Below are 25815 nucleotides of genomic sequence, written 5' to 3' on the forward strand. Positions count from 1 at the left end.
AACTGAATCTAGCTATTTGGTTATCTTTAAACCCCAAGAAAGTGAATGGGGCCCTTTCTCAGAAGGTCAGTCAATAGGTGATAAGAACAGTCATCATTTTCTTCTCTGTTTTTGTGGCTTCCAGGTGTTTTTTTGTTTTGTTTTGTTTTGTTTTTTAAACATAGTAGTCTACATCTCTAATTTTAACAGGGATAAATGTATTATGTTGTAGATCAAAGGCCACAAGAAGAGAGTAGATTCCCTGATGTACTGAGAGAATGCACAAGCATTCTCTGAAACAGATAGAGGAAAACAGCTTAACACTAACGACCAATATTACAAACCCTCACCCTTGAGACGAAACAATTTACTTACCTTTACTAGTAGGCGGATTACATTGTTTTTTATCCCACAGTCTACAGCTACCACTTTTGTGGGGTTTCCTTTGCCGTACACCTTGACATCCTGCCATTTTAAAAACCAAAGTGAGAGAGAACTTCCAGCTATGAGCAACAAACACATCACTGTCATAAACATATGTGAGCATGCTTTGCACTTAGATTGGTGACAGAATGATTGCTAACTACTGGGGAGTGATTGGCAATTAATAATCAATTTGCAAGAAAGGCTCAGCAAGTGCCACAGACTATGTTTTTTATGAGACAACAAAGAACTTTGCTGTTTTATGTAAAATGTTGAATAGAGTAATAACAATGATCCCTAAGAAATTGGTTGCTTCCCTAGTTATCGACCATCTTACCCATATTTGCCTCACTAACAACCAGTGGCAATGGAATTTTCAAGTATTATTGCCTGATTCAGCACTAGATAGATGTGGTAATACATACATCGTGCTTTAAATACCATTTGATCCTCAACTTGCAATATACTATGAATGGGGTAGAGCTATTGTGCATTAGGCTTATGCAGTGGGGCTAAGGGATAAAATCAGTATAAGAGTCAGAGGAATTGCGAAGCTAGTGTACACCACTGGTCTCTCCAGGTTACTGAGCAATCATTTGCATTTAAATGGTAGACTTCATAAAAGGATCCCAGGGCATATCATAATCATTACCTACATCTTAAGCACTGCTTGGAGTCAGATCCATTTTCACAGGCATTTACCCAAGAAGCAGTTCCCCAAAATCATAAAAGGAAAAATGATACAAATATAGGGAGATAAGGCCTAGAGAGCTGTGTGCCCATACTATGCTAAAATTCTATCAGCTTTGAGAGTAAGCTAACTCATTCTGAATTTAGGATGATTTCAACGATGACAAAAGGTTTCAGATGAAAGTTGCAATCTGGATGTTTGAAAGAGCATTTTACTTGAACTGAAATGTCTATCTCTTCACAAAGTCTATAGAATGTGGAAAAATTTCTAAAGGAATGTGAGGAAAATCCTAAAAGAACTCAAGGAAAAAAAATCTAAAAGTTTATCATTTTTTTCTCTTGTTGATTACTCTAAAGAATAAATACCCCAGTTCTTCCATGATCTGGGGGAATTATTGCTGAACTGATCCGTAAATGTTACAGTAATCTCTTTCATCAGATAATTTGGAAAAGTATATGTTTATTCTTAACCTCAGGCTCTGCTACAAAATAAAGTGCTACTACCATTAGTTGTAGCTACCTCAAATTGCAATTACAAGACAATGAATTAAGTTACCAACCACACCCCAACAAAACTCACAGAATAAATACAATCTGATAAAACTATACATTTTATCTCAGCTAAAATTAAATCATTTAATTGCACTGGCATTAAGAAACAGAGTCAGCTTTCACCATTGCAATCTCTCCCTTGATTTAATATTGATAAAAATACAGGTAGGCTCCTTTTGATGGTATCTACACAAACTTATTATATATTCTCTATATAGAATGACAGGAGTTAAGCAAGACTCATAGACACTTGAATATATAAATTTGCATTAGGATTCTCCAAGAGAACAATATATTATACAGTGTTTTTCACCCTTATTTGACTATAGAATTTTTTAATGTGAATTTCTCCAGGACCAATGTTCCTCACATTCAGAAAATGCTAGACTAAATCTCCAAGGTAGTTCTGAATGCTAAAATTCTATCATTCTAAAAGGAAAAATAGTCCTCCCTCATGCTGTGTCTCTAAATCATTAAATCACTTCACAGAAAAGTGTGTAGAAACCAATAGAAGGAAAACAGTTCCAGGTCATGTGAATGGACCAATTTTAGAAATAAAAACAAGTGACTATCACATATGAACAAATTCCAAATATGTAAAAAAAACTACAAAGTCAACTTAAACTTCTCTTTAACAACTTGTATTTCTTATGCTTCAACATGATGTGAATGCATGTGCATGTCCAACGTAAGCATCAAGGCCATATAATCAGATACGTGGCACCAAGGTAGAGACACAGATAATACTAGTGTGTGTTTTCTGAGTTTTGCATGATACTATTCAGGCTATTTTATTCTTTTAATAACCCTTTCTTAAAAAAAAAAAAAAGCCCTGGTGCAGTAACATTCTCGTGGCTGGAATTTTTCATGAAGTGTTGTTCTCCATAATCACTCTGACTGGTGCTAGGTCACAATACGTATTATTTCACAAATGAACAGGTAGCAGTAAAGTGTGTAGGGAGTGGGGGCGGAAGGGAGCATCCTTTCTAAAGACTATCAATGAGAAAGTTTTGTCTCCCGAGGGTGTATAATACTCCATACAACCAGTGTCAGTTCACTATTTCATTACCCACTGTCCCATCATATGTTTTGCAGCTTCTGATTAGATGTCCTTGAATCTTCACTTTACAAAGGTATAAAGTAGATGGTGTCAAACTATTGAAACATCTTTGAATATTATTCCGTGATAGTGTTTCTATGGTTATTAATAGTTATTATTTCTAGTATGTTGGAAGGCCGTATGACAAAATGTTTCAGAGGTAGACACTGGAACAATCCTTCCTAGGTAAAAATTTTGGTAGCTGTTCACCCTGAGAAGGGGATTTAATCTCTCTATACCTCAGTTTCTCCTTTGGTAAAATGAAATACTAATAGTACCTATCCCATAGAATTGCTCTGAGGATTGAAAAAGTTAATCAGTGTAAAGCGTTTAGAAAAATGTGTGGTACATACTAGGTACTTAATACAACTAGCCTATTATTAATTTTACTAATAAAATCCATAATAGTTATTGGTAATAATAAATTTTATATTAGTAATGGAGATAATAAAACCATCAGAAACACTGACTAAAGTAATCAAGGTTTGAAGAAAGAATCTGTAACATCTTTACCACCAACTCTGACTACTTTCACTGCCTTTGTTCATTCCTTTATTCATTCATTTACTATTTATTGAGTATGTATTCTGTGAACGGCGCTATGGTAAGTGCTGGGGATTCAGATAAGTAAACCATGGCCTTTTTTCTCAAAGAGCTAACCATAGACAAGTGAAAGAGACAATCCATGAAAAGAACTAACACAATTTATTTATTTATTTTTTTAATAATAAAGCTACTTATAAAATGACATGGGATATAAAGGAGGAGTAAGTCAGGAAAGGCTTCACAGAGGAAAAAATGTGCTGACCCTTTAAACTGACTTCTTGAAGGTAAGCAAAAGAGAGAGCGACAAGGAGGGAGACCCCAGGCAGAAGAGCATAATATGCAAACATGTTCTGATCCTGCCAGATGTGGTCGAGAAGAATCTAAATTCAATCAAAACCAACAGACGTCTTCCTAAATTGTATTCTATTACCGTCTTGTAATTATGCCCTAAATAGATCTCACTTTGGGGTCACACAGTCATTATTATGAACACTAATCTTAATTGAGTTATAATACAATAAATCTTCAATGTGTGAAGGAATACTTTTCCCTGCACAAAATGACCCCAGACTCTGATTATTGTGTCTGAGTGCTTTAAAGTGTTCTTGGCTCTTTGGCAAGCAATTAGCTCTGACTCCTGATTGTCACTATGCCTATCTCTGGCAATTCCAGAGATGGCCTTTTTATTTGACATTGTTAAAATTTTGACCTAGGGAACCAGAAACAGTAAAAAACAAAACAAAAAAAGTTAAAATAATACTAAACAATTTCTAAATCAAGGCATGAAGGTATGAAGGTTTCCCTGTAAGTAAAAGTTACTAACTTTAGATGCACTGATTTGTAATAAATATTTTAGCTGTTTTGAGACCCTTTTTTCTCCTCAACTCTAGTACTTCTAAAAGATGACCTCTGCCTAAACAAAGATTTTGATATTACAAGAAAGGAAGATCTAAAGGGAATAAAAACAAAACTATAAAATAGAAAATAAAAAAAAATCACTTACCTTAGTTGAAACCTCAGCAATCAAATTCTGCTTATTTGGATCCACAAAATTCACAGATTGACCTTCAAATTCAATCTTCCCAAGCATGGTGCCCTATCGAATTAAAAAATTAGACAGTTAAAAGGGAGAAATGATGAAAGTGATGACAGGATAAATCCACAGGGACTTACACAGCTGCTCTGAGCTTTCGATGTCTTTATAACTACTCATAACCAAAAGCAGATCTTCATCTTCTCAACCTGGAAAGGTGAAGTAATTTGCACAGCACATTCTGGGAAGCTCTCTGAGAAGTTGTTTTAGGGGTGAGACAAATATCTGGGGTAAGCAAAGTCAAAAGCATCAGAATTTGGGTCTCCAGTTTCCAGCCTAGTTACAAACTGGAGTAGTTAGAGTACCTGCTCCTTAGTGTATCTGACCTAAAGATATTTCATGAGAGATGTGGACAAAACAATCTACCAAGAAAGAAAGAAAAAGAAATGTAAAATTTTTCAGAAAATTAAAAAGAATGGAAATTTATTATATTGTGATAGTAAAGTTCATTCACAAAAAATGTGAAATGCTATATAAGTCATAAACTTTGACAACTGGCATTGAAAATATTCACTGCTTCAGACATGCTAATGTCTAGGTATACTGAAGGGCCTGAACTTTGAAAAAAAAATATTTAGCCTCCTGTGAAGTTTTCACAAATCAGCCTTGCTAGTTTGAACATGGCAAATGTTTTCTCCTTATTATTAGCTGTGTCTTGAGATTTACTTGTTAGTGAGTCTTGTTTGACCTATTTAGGAAAATGGCATATTATATTTAGTAAGTAAGACTTTATTGAGGGGGTTACAAAAAGTCAAAATAATTAATTGATTTGCCTTTTCCCAAAGAAATCATTGCATTGAAGGAAATAGAAGGAAGTCTGTACTTCCCTTTGAAAACTTATTCTTTAGGGGAAGAATTCAGACAGAAAAAGTCAAGAACCATGTGTCTTTACCCACATGTGGAATATAAAACTGAAAGCAACAAAGGAACACAACAAACAAATAAAGAAACAAAAACTCATAGACACAGACAACAGTTGAGTGGTTACCAGAGTGTAAGGGGGAGAAGGGACAGTGGAAGAAGGTAAACGGGGTCAAATATATGGTGATGGAGAACTGACTCTGGATGGTAAACACACAATGTCATATATAGATGATGTGTTATAGAATTGTACAATTGAAACCTGTGTAATTTTACTAACCAACGTCACCCCAATAAATTTAATTTTAAAAAAAGTTGTCACCTGGGAGTGAGTGAGGGTAGAAAGTGCCACATACCATTCAAATATGATGGTGATTTCAGTATGTTTACTAAAACCAGAGTGGGAAACTATGGTGAAAAATAACCAAAAAGTATCTTTCACTCCAACTGGATTATTAATTTTCATGATGGTCTCTACTTACTTTAATAATCCAAATCACAAATCACATGACTATATTTATGGACCCTTAATTTTGAAATTTGTTAGTGTTCTCATTCTCTTTTTCTTAAAGCATGCTGAATGAAATTCAATCTTACTTTTCAACTGAAGATTAATAGACTGAAAACTACAACATACATTTTTAATATGAACCAGCATCACTCATAATTAAATATAAGTGACACTAAAATTTTGTCTGCGCTAGCATATTCAGCCAAATTTTGAAATTATAATTGCCCCTGATAAAAGAAGTGTTCGTTTTAAAGTAGCGTGAACACTGTATGGTCTTGTAAAATATTTTCCCAAATTGATAGACCTGACTACATTCTATTCAACCTGCCAATTCTGCAGTCCAAATTGAATTTCCCAATTTTATTTCCTTCCCATTCTGGTAGCTTCATCATTGTTTACTGCTACAGAATATCACTGGACTAAGAAAACATCATCGCGCTAACAAAACACCAGAATCCAGTGGGATATATAATCTCACTAACATCTATTTTGAGGAAAATCATGGAGGAGAGAATAAAATCAGAGTTGGAGTAGAAGGATCTCATAAACTCTCACTGTCTTCCTTCTGGTCATGATTATGTAGCCATGTTCGTATTTTTCAAAGCTATTCTTTCCTTTTGTTTACAGACATCCTGTGTCAGTATATATGCTAACAAGAAATGTACAGCACATTTTCTTGAAGAATCTCTTTCACTTTGAAATTGCATCATTTTTTTATGTAGTATTATTCAACGAGACCATTTTATTGGCATTGGGGAATAACTTTAGTGAGATAAAGTTTCCTTCTGGTCTGGGATATAAGGTTTCATGTAGGGGGAAAAATAGTGTCTAACTCTTAGAACAAGATGAAGAAAGCCAATGGTGAGGAGATATTCTCAGAGGAGGGGTCAGATGATTTACCAACCAGATATGAAAGCAAAAGATAAACTTGCCTGTTATCATCTTGTTCATTGGTACAGCCTCAAGAAAGAGTATGTAATTGATGTAACACATGCAGGCTCAGTTGGCACACTCATGAAACTATATAACTCACTAATTTCACAGACAACTCCCCCGAGAGGACTAAACAAAGAACGGCCCCAATGCTGTACACTTCCTGGTTTGCAGTTTCCAGCACGTAGGTATTCAGTTTCGGTAAATTGTTATACACCTAGTCAACATTCTCCACTTGGTTCACTAGTCCTGTCCCATGAGCTGACTTATAAGAGCCTTGACTTGTTGGGATAGTGAACACATAATAGGAACTCAATAAACTGCTGCTGAGTGAATTAATCTCAAGTCTATTCAGTAATAAACATCCCAATCATACATTCAGTCTTAAAAATACATCAGAAATAGTAAAACAAGATGACAGAAACCCAAATGGCAGAAATTGGCCAGATTTGTTCTCTTACATACTAATGGATTCCTTGCGCACTGAGGAAAAAAATATATATGCAATGAAACATACATTTGGCTAAAGATGATGATCATACCTTATCCCGAATTATTTTAGTCAGCATTCTTGTATCCACTCCATAAATTGCAGGGACCTATAAAAAAAAATTGTAGTGACAGTGAAATTGGAGGAAATTAGATCCAGCGTATTGTTTTCAAGTTACAAACTTAGCATCATCTATCTTCTTGAGCAGTAAATAATTTCCCTCTTCTTTTCTCTGACCCAGGGTGACTGTGTTGTCAGAACACGGTAAATTGCTGTTCCAGTTGGGCACAGGACTCTAAATACCCAGGCTTTTACTCAGAATAAAAAATGAGAAATTCTAAGCATCAATCTTCTGCTATAGTTTTTTTGTTGCCTTTAACACAGGATGCTATATATATATATATATATATATATATATATATATATATATATATATACACACACACACAAACATAATATATATATTTTGAAATAATGGAATATGTGAACTTCATAAGCAATGATATGTAAATAATATGCAAATCCATATTTTCAGCCAAATATTCCTGGCACATGGTAGGCACTCAACACATTTTTCTGAAGGTGCTTGTTAAGTAGTCAGGCTGTAATAACATTTGTCCATCTTTTTATTAGATCAGGCAATACCACCATTTGTTTTATTTTCTTTGACTAGGTTGGATAGAGACAGATGTGGTATAATGAGAGAGCAATGAGTCAGGAATCAGGAAAACCAGTTGTAATTGCTTTTTTCCCACCAATTATCTGAGTGATGTTTTGAGCAGGCTGTTTTTCCTCACCTGTACACTGAAGGAGGCAAACTGTTTTTATCTTATACCTTCTTCTATTCTCTGTTTTCGTGATCATGGAAGAAGAGTGAAAGTGCACTTATAAAACAAACTAACAAGCCATCGATAAAGCTTATATTTAAAGTTCTGACACAGAGGAGCTGTACTATCAACTGCCCTAAATAACACAAAGGAAACATGGAAGGTGGAATGGGGGTTGGAGGGAGTCTCCTGAATGATCCTCACAAAAATTAGCTCTCTGGAAGTAATTTCAGATGGTTGAGAAGAAAAGCGTAATGATCTGGGAGATGATACAGATGCTTTCTTCTCTCTTTTAATATTTAGAAAGAATGAGAACAAGGAAGCCAAGATCAAGATTTTTTGATTTGTCAGAAAGAAGCAACATTTAGCCCCAATTGGTAGACACTCATAGGAGAGGCAGAGCTTTAGTAGAATAATATTCTGTCCATTACAAACCAGCAGCAATTCAACAAAAAGCAGCTATAGCAACACCAAAGATAAAGCTAAATATATAGCAGGTCCATTAACTTTAAATATGTCTGACATTCAACCCAGGAGAATCCTCTTATTTGATTAGAAAATAATAGTTAAAATTAAGGAAAAATAAGATAAGGCTTATAATCTTTTTCATTTATTACTTCAAATGAGATTATTTCTAACTCTATGTTAAAGACTCATAATGTTTAAACCCAAAGAGACTCAATGGCAATCTGTTTACACTTATTAAGAATTAAAAATGAAAATGTGGCATGATCATATAACCTGCACAAAGTCACACAGCTAGCTAATGGCAGAGCTTGTACTAGAACCCAAGACACATGTTGTGTATCTAGACCCTAGATAAAAAATGAGGGAGAGGTTAAGTTACTTGAAAGAACAGAAAATTCTAAAAATTTCTCTAACCCTTTTTCAGGATGAGAAATGCTTCCAAGTATGTATGACTGCCACCTAGTGAATAAACTGAAAATATGTGGTGCTAGGTGTTTAGAAGGTAATGAGTCCAGACAGTTCAGCCTGGAGTAACAACAGAAGGAATTGCTCTCTGAAATAAAAAAGATCCCAAACTGTATGATCTACTTCATCTGCTTGGTCCTTTCAATTACATACACATTTCCACAGATCCTACCTATCGTCCTTAGGTGATGCTGGATGCCCTGATCATATTTCTCACCTTTTCCTCCTGTAGCCATTGCCCTAAACTCTTGGTAGCCAGCCAGTGGTTATAGTCCTCACTGTAATTCAGCACCAGCAAACCTGCAACCTAGAAAGATAGGCAGTCGTTTTAAAGGGGTGATCACAAAATATTATCCAACTCTTGTGACCTTTCTTAAGAGTCAGTTTGCATTTTCTAAAAAAGCTTTATTACATCCATTGATATGAGACTTAGATTTTTGGAAAGTTGAAGAAAAAAAAGATGATCAACACTTTTCTCTTAAAATATGTCATTATTACCTTAATTATCTCTCATGTGGGGGAACAGTCTTACCTGATTTGCCAAATCTTGAGACTCCTTCTCGGCACCTTCCATTTTTCCTCAATGGCATTTATCAACAATCTAATTAACACTTACTTAATGTACATGAAGAATAAAACTATTTTTAATCTATATTTAAAGGTGACTGAGAAATTTTGGTAAAATTATCAGAAATATAGCTAAACTAAATGATCAGACCAAGTCATTCAAAAGTGGAATGGTGAGAGAAAAAGAAAAAATAGCGTGGTGAATTTAGTATGTAAATTTTTGAATTTTTTATATGGTCCACATTCCTAAGGTATTTTCCAAATTTACCATGAATAGAGCATTTTAATGTGTTTACTTTTAGACTGGCATATAAGCTAACTTTCATTCATCTCCTGAAAAGGATAGATTAAAAGGCAAAAAGTTAACACAGAGTTGATCATGAAAATCCTTTTAAAAGGTGATTCATCACTACTTCTTGTATCATAGTTATCACTTGGATTTATAATGACATTTTCCCCCCCAAATAAAGCCAAGTTTCATCCAAGGCATTAAAGAACAAATCCAAAGTACCCTGAGAAATAAATCTCAAAACAGTATCATGCTAAAGATTTTTCTCATATACCTAGGAAGAGGTTGAAAACATGAATTTAATGGTTTGTACTATTAAAATCATTGAGGAAGAAACTTTGCCTAACCTAGAATCTTAAATTAACTACATCTCTTCAAATTGAGACTTTTTAAATAGTCATTAATGGTACTACCTTAATTCCATCAGACTCCATATATTTGCTAAGTCCCAGTTCATCCAGTGCAGTAGTGTCAGGGGCTCCACCATTCCCAATAATAGGATTGGCCATGGTGAGAATCTGTCCCTTGTAGGCGGGGTCAGTAATAGCTTCCGGGTACCTGGGCAAAGGTGACAAAAAATTACAAACAAATCAAAAAAATGTATTTAACTACAATCTACATACATGCTCTAAATTATTGAACCCTTGAAAATTAGAGAACATAAAATTAAAACCCTACAAACCTGTCTCTAGATTTTAGCAAATCTAGGGCAATTTCATTACAGAATATGGAAATTTATTTCATGATATGATTGATATGAAAAAAACTGGCATAAGTATTAAGGCATAGTCTCATACGATTTTCATTCCCTCGATTTCTTAAAATTTTTAAGTCCTTATCGGGCCTTAATTTTGAAAATATTGCTCTAAAGTTTGCATATCCTAGAGATTCCCTACTAGACATGAGTGAGTCCAAACTGATATTTACTGTTAAGGGCTGCCAGTTTTACCAAAATATTACCTGTCAAAAATTGAAAGTTTTCTTTAAAATATCTTTTAGGATACTGAAGAGTATCCTGATTGTTAGTGGTGGTTGCATGGGTGCACATGTGTTTTAAAATTTATTGGACATGTAAAACATTGAGCTAATTTCTATGAAATATGTATTTAATATAGTTGATTTTAAAAATAGTTTAGTTTTAGAAAGAGGTATATATTTAAGAGTTATTATATTAGAAAAAACTCAATTGACCTGAAGCATTTCTGACTTCTAAATTAAAAGATTCCAAATAACTGTTTTGAAGTACTGATGTGGAATTAGGGAGTAATGCAAGAGGGCTTAATTTTAATGTTTGCCGAAGGAAAAAAATAAGAATACCTGTATTCTTATTATATCTATATCTATAGATAAGCTTTTTATTATATATATATATGCTATCTATGTATATCCATGTATATGTATAGACATTTAGATATTTATTATATATATAATAAAAAGCTTATGTATAGATATAGACATAGATTAAATATAGGTAGAAAGGTAGATACCTTATTCTTAATAATAAGGAACATTATTCCCATAAATGCCAGGAGCTATCGATAGCTTTTCCACACATTGGAAAACATTGTAATGAGGTTCCCCGCCCCCGGCTCCCCCGACACACACCTCTTATTTCGCTTTCTGCAGAAAGAGTTAAACCAAATCTTTCTTGTAGATTACTACTGAAAGTGAACTTAGGTGCTCAGAGGGACAGAATCTACAACCTTGAAACCAATAAAGTTCAGTTCAGCCAGTAGTCAACATAGATTCTTCAACCCCCATCCACACTAACTACTCCTAGAACTACCTTTGTTAGCAGAACACTTAGTCTTTCAGCTCAGCAAGCCCAGGTGACTAAAATGCTGTGAAATTTATCCACACCCCCATCAGTTAATTTCTCAAATGCCTCTCACTTGTCAGGAACTGATAATTTTTTAGCCAAGTCTTACATACAATATAAATGCATTTCTTAAAGATGAAAAACAAAATACCCCCCCTTAATTATCAACCACCTTACTGAGAGAAGCACACAATGAATGAAAACAGCATTTCTCAATGAAAAATAGGGTTTGTGGACTAACTTCATTAATGAGTGTTTTTTCCTACATCAAGAAAAAATGTTTAATTTAATTTTACTTCCCTTTCTTCCTTCTCTCTGTAAAAGAACTGGCTGTTTTCTTTAAACATATGCTTACAATACTCCCTCCAGTAAATGAATAAATACAGCTTGTCCTAGAGAACTGCAGTGTCGGAAGCAAATTAATCTATCAGTTCCTGTTTGACTTTTGTGATGTGACAAGATTTATTACCCGTAATCTATCACACAGAAGAAAACTCTAGTGCCCTCCATCACTCTGATCTATATTAAACAGTTGTTTGTTGGCAGGTATATTAACACAGCTAGTAATTAGTGCTGTCAAAAAGCTTAAATAATTGCCTGGTGAAGCAAAACTTTGCAAACAGTTTTCATACACTGTAATTTAATGTTCTCACCAGTGGAACTATTTTAAAAAACCATTTAATATTCTTCATTCCAGAGAGCCAAGAGTTTAGAGAAGAACAGGCATTAATAATATAATAGAAGTTTGGTAAATCAATGTCTTCAATATCAGTTAAGGCAATGTCCCCTTGTCTTTATAAGGCTAACTGAATTTACCGAAAGAATGTATCAAATATTTTATAGTTTAGTCTAGTGAATCTCTAATGGAAACCTCTTGAAACCACCTAGTCATTATATATATATATTTCCCAGATATAAATTATTATCTAATACAGCCCCATTACTGTTTGTATGTGGATTCAGAAAGCATGTGATTTTCTCAATATTAAATAATCAGTTATCATTAGAACTGAGGTCAGAAATTTCAGCTCCTGGTTCTCAGTGAACAAACGTTTGTCAACTAGATAAGAACAGCTACAGGATTTCTGTAGCAACTCTTACCTTCATTGCAGTACGTTTCTTAGCAGATCGTAAATACTAAGTTGGGTCTCAATTGATAAATTTTGAAAATATCACACCTGCGCACCTGCTCTCCCATACATTAAGATGATGAAATGTATCTGTTATTTCGCCTTATTTATTAAAGTGCAAAATTGCACAAAATACCTAAGGACTTTCTCAGTTCCTTATAGTAGTTCATATTAGATGTGCAAGGTTGATTCTTAACTTCACTAATGGAATGGCACTAGAGTGTGCTAACCATCCTTTTCCCTGCTCCAATTTTCACCTTAATCAGACCTTGCCTGACAGAAGCCATTGGTCATTTGGTATTCTCACAGAAGCTGTGATCTTGCACCCTACATTTCTGGAATACATTGTGGTTTTTTTTGCAAGGGAATACCACTGTCCATGTTCTTGTTCATTTACAGCAAAAGGAAGGAGGCTGTGTCTGTGCCTCTTTTCAGGGGTGACTGCAGTAGTATACACACAGCACAGTGCACTTCAGGACAACATATAGTATTATTACGATGCAGTAATTTTAACTTCCCAGTATTAGTAAGATCATCCTGTTATTCCTCTATATAGAAGAAGAATAAAGCCTTGGAATAGAAACATTACTTACCCTCCCAGGCCAGTATTAAAAACCACTTCACCAGCAACAGAGGATGGATGGCCAAAAGAGTAACCTTTCATCTTCGTTCCATCTTCCAGGACAATGTGTGCTGTCTGTGCCTAAAGAAACAGATTCATAATTCTTAGCAGAATACAGAACATGAAACATGACTAGTTGAAAAAAATCCAAAGATACAATATACTAACTTATTAAATAAATACACAATATAGTTGATGAAACCCCACTGCCTAGATTCGGAGTTGCTCTTCTGTTACTTGTCACTTTTCTTTAAATATATGGCTCTTGTCACTGGCAGGTGTTTTATTTTATTTTGCCTAAAAGAGAAACTGACGCATGTCAGTACATTGTCTATTCTACTTGTAGAATTATTGATAATCTAGAAATACTTCAATTTAGCTACGTGTCTATCTTTTCCCTTTAAATATTCCCTAGATTTTCTCAAGTATCGCTTTAAGGGAAGTTCATGAGTTTGCAGAAACATTGTGAATTGTATCATACAGCTCATCATCACGCTGAGGTTTAGAGATAGAAAAAATCTTTAAGGTTATCTATTAAATTTTGTTCCACAGAGCTCTTGTGTTTGATGGAGTTATCCCAAGGGCTGCCCCCTCCATCAGCTTTATCATCATAAAGAAGCTGAAACTTTATTCTGTGTTAATACCGATACAAAAGCAAGTACTAGGGAACATCTAAAAATATATTGTATTCTGCGTCATAGTTGAGTTAATGATACCTATGTCTGGTTCTCTCTTTAAACTACAAGGCATTCTGAATTTGATTACTTTACCGTACTAATCTTTGAATCATCTTCTATAAAATTCTTGGCTTAGAAGGGGGGCAGTTAGAGAAACTTATCTAGGAAGGAGGCATCAGTCAGTGCTCACAAATACTCTAAATTTCACTGTTGAAAACATTTAAATCTTAATATCCATAAAATTCATGAGAGAGAGAGAAATACGTTAAACTACATACCTTGGGGTACAAAAGCTAGACTCTAAGAAAGTGTATAGGAGAAAATAATTGGAACATGGTGAAAAAAATAAACTATAAGATAACTACAATAATTGAGAAAATCTGCATAATAAATTTACATTTTATTATGTTTGGTATAATATTTTTTAGGATTGAAGATGATATTGTGGTTATATTTTTAAGAGCCCTTGTATTTTGAAAGATACACACTGAAGTATTGAAATACTTAAGGACAAAATAATATGATATCTGAGATTTGTTTCAGAAGAATCAGGGATTGGGGGAATGAGCAAGAGTATAGGTGAAACAAGTTTGGCCATAAATTGATTGAAGCAAGGCAGATCATTGTGCTGTTCTCTCTGCCAGGATTAAACGTGATCATTAAAGACTGACACATACTAATGCTCTGCTTTCCTTGCCTTACCATTTTAGGACTGGATCCACAGTGTGTAATCCTTTTGTATCCTGCCACCAACCTCTACTCCCACCACACACACACACACACACACACACACACACACACACACACACACCCAGACACACACACACCTCGGTCTGTAGCAGGAACTCAATAAATAATTTCTAAACCTCTGTTTCTATGATCTTCTACCTTTTTAACATGCATTCAACTCTTGAAGTGTTAAAATGAAAAAAAATATCATTCTTCTGTAGTAATCTTCTCTGTAGAAATATAATGTCTCTTTTAGATGCAAAGTACACAAGTCTCTTGACATTGGAATGGATGCTCTTCAATGTAAAGTAATGTTTGATTGTCTTTAAACCAACATACATGGGCCTAAATATTGTTTATGTGTGAGTGTGCATACACATTAACTTATATATGCACAAAACTATTTTAGAATTTCCTATTAAAAATGATATGTATAAGGTACTCCTTTCAACAGGTGAGTTTATTTTCTTTAATCTGAGGTACAATGCATAGACTTTATGTTTATATTTCTGACAAAGATTGGACAAAGTGCTGTACTGCCCATTTTATATGTGTTTGTGTGTGGGAGTATGTATATGTGTGTGCACACATGGGCAGAGTTAGCCAAAAGAATTTTGCCCTCTTCGTGGCATATCAAATTACCTTTGAGGTAAAGTTTTGTTTTATCTATAGCCTTGGAATCAGTGTTTGAGACCTCAAGCTTGACATTTATCTTTAAATAGTTATGGTTTTTCTTCTCAGTTACTAAACTAAACAAGCTTTTTTAATTACTCAGCACAAAGGTAACACAGTAATTCGTTGATGTAACTTGAGTGGTGACAAGACTTCCCTGGCAGAGATCAGCTTAACACACAAGTTCTCAATTCTGCTCCTATATCCAAGAAATCAATCACCTTTGCACGTCACTTGTTCTACTGACATGCTATTCTTATTTTAGACTTTATTTTGTCAACTGTTGTTTGTTTATTTATAATTCAAGACAGAGGTTAACGATTTTAGGGAGTAAGAGTGAAAATGCTCAATATATTTCCAAAGACTCTCATAAGCTCTTCAAATATCTGTAGGGTATGTGTGTTGAGAAAATTCCCCCGGTAACTCTGATATGTTTCACTAGGTGAAACTCTTTGGTCCAAGTAATGGAAATTCACTGTCAAAAAATATTTTCTACTGAAAGTATTATTTTCTGTTCTCAAGGAAGTCATGAGTAACCTAAATGCTATCACAAAATGGAAGGAAAAAAGGAAACGTTTTTCTTAAATAATATGTAACTTTAGCACCTAAAATAACTGTATTTAGTTCACAAAACTTGTGTGTGAACTGTAAATTTCAATTGTTTTCTATATACCAGTTTATCCACCCTACTCTGAGCTATACCTGCCTAAAATATCACCTCTCTTTATATTTTTCTTTTACTTTTCTCTATCCTCTACTCATCTAAGAATTTCAAATTGGCTGATCTATGGGTTAGCTACCATGCAATTATTTTAAAGAAAGGTAAAAATTAACATAAGCAAATCCAACTCCTGTTAGCCTGTTTCTAAAATTCTATTTGGTATTTTTCTTCCTCTCTCCATGGGATTAGTTTTCAACTTTGCTTTCCACCTTTTAAAGATATATTTGAGGAGACATTTACTGTTGCTGAAATAGTCCCTGAGATTGTGTTCAATATGTCTTTTTGCTCCTTTAATTATGTTTTCTGTTCTTTTTTGGCAGCTTTTATAGATCTTCCAATCCTCTTTCCCACTACACATTATATTGTTACAAGGTTTCTGTTTATTGCCTATAGTATCCTTTATATTCCACTTAACTACACTGGCCTCCAATGAGTTTAAAATGATGAGTGCCAATTGACTTATCTATGAATTGATGGAGGAACTCTGAACAAAGGGCTATTATTTGGAATCCCTTCTTCTTGCTAACAGTTCCCCAAATGCTATTTCATTCCAATGGTTCCAAAAGAAATCACCTTGTTACTATTGTAAGATATTGTAGTAGCCTCAGCCCTAGTAGAAAGAGGCCCATAGCCTAGGAATTAGACAATGATATTGAGTTATAATTTAAGTGCCTACTGCTAGAGCACTGTAGCCAAACAATTATATATAAATATGAGTTCTACAAAATAAAGGACCTCTATCATGACATGGCCCCTAAGTATTTAATAAAAATGTATATGCAATAAGACAGTTTAGACATTCAAGTTACAACATGTGCCAAGTACCATGTTAGGCTCTGGAAATACATGGGTAAATGTCTCCAGTCCCTCAATGTGGTAAAAGGGATAGATAGGTGCATGGATGATAAAAACAGAGGAAACCTCAAGAAGAATTATCACTGAAGCACCTGAAGATACAAAGATACATAAAATATCATTATCTTTGGGAGATTTCATTTTAATAAAATAACCCATCCTTTCTTTTCCATCCATGCATTAAACAATAAAAATAAAAATTTTAAGAGAGAAAGTCATGTCATATTTTAAATTTTAAGTCCAAAATTAAAAGATTCCTTCAAGTCATTGCTCAAATGTCATCCATTTTCTTGGCAAGACCTACCTTGACCCCTATTTAAAATGATAATATGCTCCCCACACTGTATCTCCTTAGTCTGCTCTTTTCTCATAACACTCATGTCATCCAATGTCTTATTTTTTTTTTTAAATCTGTCTTATCCCACTAGAAAATGAACTTCACATGGGCAGAGTATTGAGTCAGCTTTGTTTGCTGATGTGCCTCCTGGGCCCACACCAGTGCCCGGACCATTAAAAAGATGGGTAGACCATCTTTTAATTTTTGTTGGATAAAGAATCATTGAGGATCAGTCTGAAGAAAATAACATTAAAAATCCTGAAAAGTATTATAACACTTTTAGTGTTTAGTTTGTTCTAGGTACAAATTTAAAAATAAGCAAATGCTTGTTTTGAGTTGCCTTTTCATCATGTTTAACTATGTGTCTTTCTATGTTTAACAGTGTCTTTCTATAATATCTTAAATGCAGTCTCATAATGCAAAGCTATTATGGCGGGAAAAAGATGTGTCTTTGAGGGTAAAGGACTGAAGAAGATAAAGGTCAGTGGATGGCTACACAAGGATATGCCTGTTAAGTATACTATATATGAGAGTTCAGATACATTCTATGCAGAATTAAGCCAAATAATCGGAAATTCAAAACAAAAGCATTATTTATATCAATTTACTATGTATTTCACATGAAAGAGGTGACAGTGTCTGAAATACATAACAAACTGTTTCATCCCTTATTTCATCTTGCAAAATAGACAAAGAATAAGAAAGTTCCCCTTCCCTAGTGTATTCTAAAATGTAAGAGTAAGAGGGGGGGAAATCCTGTATCGTTCTACTTAGTTTTAGAATAATTCACACAGAGGAATCCTGAAGAAAATTTATTTTACATTTCTCATATTATTCTCACATATTTTTGCCATAACAAATTCAAATGAAAGGTCTAAATCGAGTTCAAAGTGATCCAAGAAAAGTTATTTTGAATTCTGAAAGTTATTTACTTTTTATCACCAAAATTATCTGAACAAACATGTATTATTCACCTTGCTTAATTTGAAATGTGACTCTAAATTGCTGCTGTCTATCTCTTGGTCAATGATTACAGAAAAATACAAGTAAGCAACAAATTCTAAGGTGAGTTTAATCTTGGTAGACTGAGAAAATTTTTTACTTTTATTTACTCTCACTAGATATGGAGAACAACTTTTCTTCTTCCGAAATATGAATAGTTATAGGACTGTTATTTGCACCTGTCTAGCTTGGGATTTTTTCTTTTGTTTTATTTTATTTAATATGTCCTTACAGCTCTTCGTTTTACTTTTTCTTCTTTGAGTCTTTCACTAATATTTGAATAACTTTTCTTAGTAAAACTTTCATGTAAATTAAATCCCATGTGTGACAGGATCCACTTAGTGGCTTAATTTTAACTGAATACTCATTTTCATTAGAGTATAATTCTTCATTGCTAATTAAATGCATATAAAATCATATAAATATTCTTCAAATCTCAAACTCATAGCCATTAAATAATTTAACTTTTAATTCATTATCTAAGTTTAGATTCAAGTGCCTCAAAGTCAAAGGACTATTTAGATGCTGTCAGTGTTGCATTTATTCATATTGACTCAATCAAATTGACGATAAAAGACTGAAATATAACAAAGAAGTTTTGGGTTGTATGTATTAGTCTTCAGCTTAGCAGTTAAGAGATATTTAAATGGCTTTATTAACCAAATGTAAAGCAATCCTTTTCTTCCACTTACTATTATTTATCAACCCAAACATACATAGTCCACTACTAAAGGTAAAAATGAGAGGAACCTTACCACAAAGGGCAACAGAACATGAAGTTTCTATTTGGAAATCTTATTTTGGTGCAGTCAGGCACACTGGGTTTGGCAAATGCTTAGATCACAGATTTTGAAAAATAAAACAACTATCCATTGGAGGGGAATACATATTGAAGGGGTATATATATATATATATATATATATATATATATATATATACATATATTTATAAATATATATATATATATATATGTATATATACAGTTCCCTAAATAACGATTATGGAAATGTGCTTATATACTCATAATCTAAATTGAAACTAGTTCACAAAGATATTTTAGGGTAAGAGTACAGTATCATTTTCTATCCATTCAGGGGAGAAATTATTTTAAGTATAGAGAAGGCAGACTTCTGGAGAAAAGCAGTGAGAAGAGCAGAGGCTTTAGGGGAGAAAAAAATTATAGACTCCCCTGGCCCTATCTATTATAATCCTTGCATAGCTCTACCCTTGGGGACTAGCTGAAATCCTGCTCTGTGGAAGGGAAAAAGAGAGAATATAAGTGAGGTTGGGCTGGAGAGAATGATTTTGACCATCTCTTCCACTTTTTACCATTTGGCCTCTGTCCTCCCATATCCTGCCTGGTGAAATGGGGATTTCACTAGTTTTTTGGTTTGTTTCTTTGTTTATTTGCTTACTTTTGGTTTTGGTGTTATACTCTTGATCAAATATTTATTAAAGATCAATTCTTCACATGCCTCTGAAGACTTCTCAGATAAACAAGCCTTGAAGTGCCACTAGGCATAATAACTCAGATTTCAACCTCATTCCTGCCCTCTCTTCCTTCCTCCTATCTAAGTTCTACCTTTTGTTAGAAATCCAGGCTTGATCATCTTTGGACACTAATCACACAAACAGTGAAGGACTTGTTCCTTCCAAAGTTAAGGTTAAACAAAACTTGGCACTTCTAATTCACTGCCCTATATTCAAGTATGTGACTAATTTATCCAGTAAGATTATAGGCAACATCAGAGTCAAGGAGAGAGGGCCTGCCTTCTCCGTCCAACACAGTATCACCAGCACATAATACAGCATCTGGGACATAGTGGGTGATTGGGCAAAACATGTTGCACCTCTCTGAATTCATACCTGGGTCCACAAAGCTAATTTTCAGGGTCTTTGGAAAGGTCATTTAACCTAACCCCTGGTCCACACAGGACAAGTAATAGGAGTGATTGGTGACTTTGGGAAATGGAATTGAGCAAAACTGGCTCAGCCCTTCTTAACTCTCTTTTCATTGAAAGCTGTTTTCAGTTGTACACTGAGGCAGTAAAGCTGCAGTTGTGAATGAATACATTGGACTCAGGGAATGGGAGTTCTAAGAAGCTCATTTGGTTACAGATCTCAGCCCTGTGTTCCCAACAGGTGTAGCAGTACTAAAGCTGATACTCAGATCTCTATGTGGATATGTTTGAATACCATGTTTTATTTCTTAATTGATTCTAAATTTAGAAGTTGATGGAAAGGTGTGATGAATTATCACCCCTAAAATCTTACCAGTAGTAAATACCTAGCAAATATGAATTGGTTGAATGAATAAGTGAATGGTTATCAGGTGGCAAAAATGTTGCATAATTCTATTTTTGTTTCTCTGGGACATACAGGCTGCCTTGCAAATCATACTCCGACTTTGTTCCCAGTCATATTCAGACTATCCCTCCTACGCTCTGTTCACAAAGATGAGAAGTGATGGGCAATTTATAGCTGTATTTAATACCATGTGATCTGTTTCCCGGGAGACTAAGGGAATAAAGAACACCTGCTTCAATCGTATTTTCTCTTCCATATTCCACCAAGTAGAGATGTCAGTGTGTACAGCAATTCCTTTTTATAAAGCCATTACATCATAATTAAGCTTTATTCACACTCTAGTAAAATTGCTTCAGTCAGATAATTTACTAACTGTTTAGCAGAGTACTGCTAAATGATTAAATAATGAGATCATTAAAAGAGGGAAAGTTACAACAGAAAATGATATAAGCATGCCCTCTCTTCCACACACATCTTCCCCATTATTTCTTTAAATACTGAAAATATTAAACATTTATTTTTTCACTTGTACTTGATTTTTTTTCCTTTTAATCAGATTTTAAATTCTTTATCTTATTTTTGATGGAACGGTTTTCTAAAACGTAGATTACTAATTCAATATTTTTCTAGTAGTAGTTAGTCTGACAAATCTTTTGAATCCCAAGATATTAAGTCAAATAGTGGGAGATTGGAGTTTCAGTCTCTCTCTCATTGGCATCTTTTCCTAACATCTCTTGGGAGTAACAACTTTCAAATCACATCTGGTCCTAAGAATCCAAAGTCTGGATAAGAATCAAAGGCTTTTAACAGCCTTAAAAAATGAAGTCTGTTATTTATGGGGTTTCTAACTCAGAAACTACTAGATGTATGTAGGCCACTGCCGGACACCTGAATGCTTTCCTTTCGTCACCAATCCCTACAACATAGGAATTAGCCAAGGCTTCAAGTGAAATTGACACAGTCCCTAAACATTAATCAAGGTCCAAGGTCCTTAGTCCATAGCTAATGGTGCCCTCAGTTTGCTCAGTGTTCAACAGCAGACATTTACTTTTGGGGACCCACTAAGTACATGGTTAGCATGCAACTACCTAAAATGAAATTCAGAGAGAGAGAGAGAGAGAGAGAGAGAGAGAGAGAAAGAAAGAGAGAGAGAGAGAGAGACAGATCTATACCTTCTAAAAAACCTGATTGACCTTGAAACACTGTATAAATTGTATCTGCAATTAATACTTCCACCTCTTGAGAATTATATTTTTCTCCCGTCCATGTAATTATGTGGCAAAACATATAAATAAGCTCCCCTCAAAAAAATAGGTCAAGGATTTGTAATCAATACGGATAGCAAGGAAAATGTATTGAAATGAGTTAATACTAATAGTTTGATTTCTTTTAGCCTGGAGCATAAAGATATTGGGGGTCTGAAAGCCAGTTACATTATAAAATAAATAATCAAAAGTTGTGTTTCCTGTGACATTACATAATTTTGAAGGTTAAAGATTGAAATTAGTCATCTCCATGTCCTAGTAATACTAAGTATTACTTTTATCTGCAAATTTAAAAGAGGAACATCCGTAAGATTGTAGATTTTTTTCACACATAATATTTAAATGGACAAAAGTGAAATTTTCCTGTGCACATGTAATTAGTCCATCTTTAAATCTTTATTTTCCAATCTTATTTTTCTCTATATAAATTTATATAAATTTCTATATGATCCCTATTATATTACTTTTTAAACGAGCATTTTAATAAACTGAGCAGTCCTTAAATGTCGTACATTCTAACATTTGTGAAACCTGGAAATTCTTTCACAAATTTTAAGTAATTTTTGATGAAAATACATTTTTGTGAGGGAGGTTGCATGTATGTTAAAAGTCCTATAAATTCTCAATATTTATGTTCTGGTTTGTCTGCAATGGATTTTGGTATCATTGTTTTACTATATCATACTTATTATTTTTTTTTTTTGTAATGCTTACAAAATGTGATACCGCAAGCAGAACTGATATTTCCCCTAAACATCTCCATCTCTTTAGGGCTTTTAATTTTCCTTAAAAATAAATTTCACTGTAAACCTACATGTATGGGTCCATTTTCATCTCCTAGTAAGATTAGCATTATGGAACCACAAATAACTGACTGGAATTTTGCACTGTAATACTCTCAGTTTGAGATCAAGTTTAAAAGGGTAGATGTTTCAAAGTATTTTCCGGGATAAGAACAACATAACAATTATTAATGGAAGTCACATAGCTAACCTTCCCATCAAAAAGCTTTGAAAATGTGTCCCTGGTGCTATGCTCAGCTAATTTACAGGGCTTAGTTTTAGGAAGTAACAGTCAAAATTTAAACATAATTTATTTTTTAACCTATAAAAGTTTTTGAAACAGCCTGGTGTTTGTGATTGTTGTTAGGCTTTTCCTTTGCATTCAGAATCAAGTTATTAAAAATCATCCGCCCATTGTTTATTTATCGTTTCGCATCCCAGCATCATTCCGGGCTAACTCTGAGAATATTGATTCTTTACTTTGCACCAGTTTTCTTTTGATCCTTTTGTTCAAGACACTGGAAACCAGTCAAAATGAGACTTTTCTTCCACTCTAACATTGCTTATGGTGAATACCTACCACATTAGACTTGTGCATATGTGGAGCTTACAGGACTATATGGGAAAGAAACAAATTGAAAATTGAAAAACAACATGTTTGTGACAAACACATGACAATATTTTGATTGACGTGGAAGAAATATGTCAACTTGAAATAGCACTACCCTAAAATATCCATTTATAGAATTACTAATGACCATAAAAAGCAAGAATCCTTACTGATTCTTTGATTTCAATAATCCATTCTCAAAATGCAACCAAAAAAAAGGAAAGGAAAAAATTTAATTTATTTTATATTACAATAAAGTTCAGTATACATATAGGCTCTAAAGTAAGCAATATAATTACAACAGGAGAACTGATGTAGAGTATTCTAAAGCCAGCTTAAACAACTATGGCTTCAGATATATAAGCACAGTAACAATAATGCCAAATTCAAAATAGCCATATGGTGTGTGAGGCCTAATTATAATTCTAACAGGATTTGCTACACGTATATTTCACTTTGTATACAAAAGCAGACATATATGTGTCCTTGTGCCAACTACAGCACTTACCCATCTGTGAAATGGGAAGAAGAGCATTGTTTCGTCCCCTGAGAGTGAGAGTTTACTAGTAAAATGTTCTGGATGTAAAGCCTCAAGCTAATTTAGCAATAAGTTTCATAAAAGATTTGAATATAAAACATTATAACTACAATAATCCTCTTATCTAATTGTGAAAATGAAAAATGATTTACTCAGGGAATCTGTACTGCTGTTAAATCATTTGGCTATATAAATTATTAATATTTGCATATCAGAAAAAGTAGAAGCCCCATATGTTTATTTCCATTTTCACCAAGGCCTAAAGCTATATAACACATTTGATATCTAGCTTGCCTGATGACTCTTAGCTATTAGTTCATGTCATTACTCATCCTCTTAAGAAATAAAAAATCTGATCCAACTTTTGGAAAGAAGGAAGTTTAAAGCAAGAATTTATTTCAGTTTATCATTGAATAGATAACATGGTAAAAAGTTAAAATCTTGTAATGTTCTTTACTGATAGATGATATCTTATTTTTCATTCTTGGAGTTATGCTATCAAAATATGCATATTTAAATTCAGAATTACAGCAAAATTTGTTATATCTAGAATATTTAATGAGACTTCTCTGCAGTCATAATGTTAACATTTCAAGATTTCAACGTACTATAACAGCAGTAATCAATTAACCCTTACAACATCCTAAATTAATATTAAGTCATCAGCTTTTGGTTAAACATATGCCAGTGTTGGGGGAAAAAAAATCACAAAGTTGAATACTTTCCTTGAATACTTCTATGTTCTGGACATTTATAAACAAATGAGTCCAGTTTATAAGTAATTTTATTTTAGTTATGTTTCTCACTATAAATAAAATATAACATTTAGAACAATTTTTATTACAAAATATGTTCATAAAGTGTAGGTTTATTAACAAGCAGGTAATGGGCATATGCTATGTCGTAAAGTGTTCTGAATCTGAGAGTCATGTCCAATATTGTAAGCTAATTTTTACTACTATATGGTAAAAAACAAACTAAAATGGTCTTTTATTCTACATCATAGAAGAAGCTTATTCAATAAAATTCTTAGTGATACAGCAACCCTATTGATTCATTTGTAAGAACTTTACATTAGCCAATAATCTCCCTATGAGAGTTAAAAGATCAATATGTGGCATTTATTAAGTTGGAAAAATTCAAAGAAAAAGAATAAAGGAATCTTGAAAACATTTTCATGAGTTGAACTCATTGAGACCAGGCGAAGAAAATCAAGTGTAAGCTCGAGATCACTAGGGCTGTGTTGTCTAACACCAAATTTGCCCCGGCCCACGTAGCTTTCTTCAATTCTCGGTCATTGTAGTGACCCTGGGGAACACTGGTCACATCAAGGACATTCAACGTTCCATAGCAAACTCCTGAAGCCTTTGGCGTGCACTCTGGCATGACGAGTGCTTACGAGATATCGGAAACCCACTACTACACCCCCAACCTCTGGTACAAGTTGGATATATGAAGAAAGTCTAATGAAGATGTGAGGGCAGAGGAATGTTCTCTGTTTTCCACAGCATGGGAACCTAAATTCACCTTGAAACCATCAGTAAGTCTGGGTAAGCTTGAGGCATCTTCAGCAAGAGAGGGGAACATGCAGCCAAGGCTAGGGTCAGTTCTTTTGGCATTTCCCCTGACTAAATTCTTCGTGTCTGACCCAGGGCTGGGACCAGGGTGATGTGAGGGAGATGCCCAGGGTCCAACCTGGAAGGAGGCACACATGGCCCTGGTGGTGAGAGCCTTTTTCCGTGCTGCGCCTGAGGTGTTTCACTCACCCACCCTAGGCCAGGTTCTGCTCAACTATAGCTTTTCAAAGGGTTTTATGGAAAGAAGCTTAAAATGTCAAGGCATTACTGGTGACAAACAAATGAGTCTATACTTTAGAAAGGGGAGGATATAAAAAATGAAGTACATACACAAAAATGTTTAAAAGACAGGCCAACTCCCAATTAAAGAAATATTGTC

General features: G+C 34.1%; 1 protein-coding gene across 1 annotated transcript in view; it reads right to left on the minus strand.

The window, feature by feature from the left end:
- CPS1 (carbamoyl-phosphate synthase 1) overlaps positions 1–25815 on the minus strand; it is a 118127-nt gene that overhangs the window by 88181 nt on the left and 4131 nt on the right. The window contains exons 2-7 of the mRNA XM_033111655.1: positions 13336–13445; positions 10207–10351; positions 9155–9244; positions 7230–7286; positions 4293–4385; positions 355–444 (exon numbers count right to left, since the gene is read on the minus strand). Of these exons, the coding sequence (XP_032967546.1) occupies positions 355–444; positions 4293–4385; positions 7230–7286; positions 9155–9244; positions 10207–10351; positions 13336–13445 (585 nt within the window). The remainder of the gene's footprint in view (positions 1–354; positions 445–4292; positions 4386–7229; positions 7287–9154; positions 9245–10206; positions 10352–13335; positions 13446–25815) is intronic.

This window comes from Rhinolophus ferrumequinum, chromosome 8 (genome assembly GCF_004115265.2).
Source record: "Rhinolophus ferrumequinum isolate MPI-CBG mRhiFer1 chromosome 8, mRhiFer1_v1.p, whole genome shotgun sequence".
Lineage (NCBI taxonomy): Eukaryota > Metazoa > Chordata > Mammalia > Chiroptera > Rhinolophidae > Rhinolophus > Rhinolophus ferrumequinum.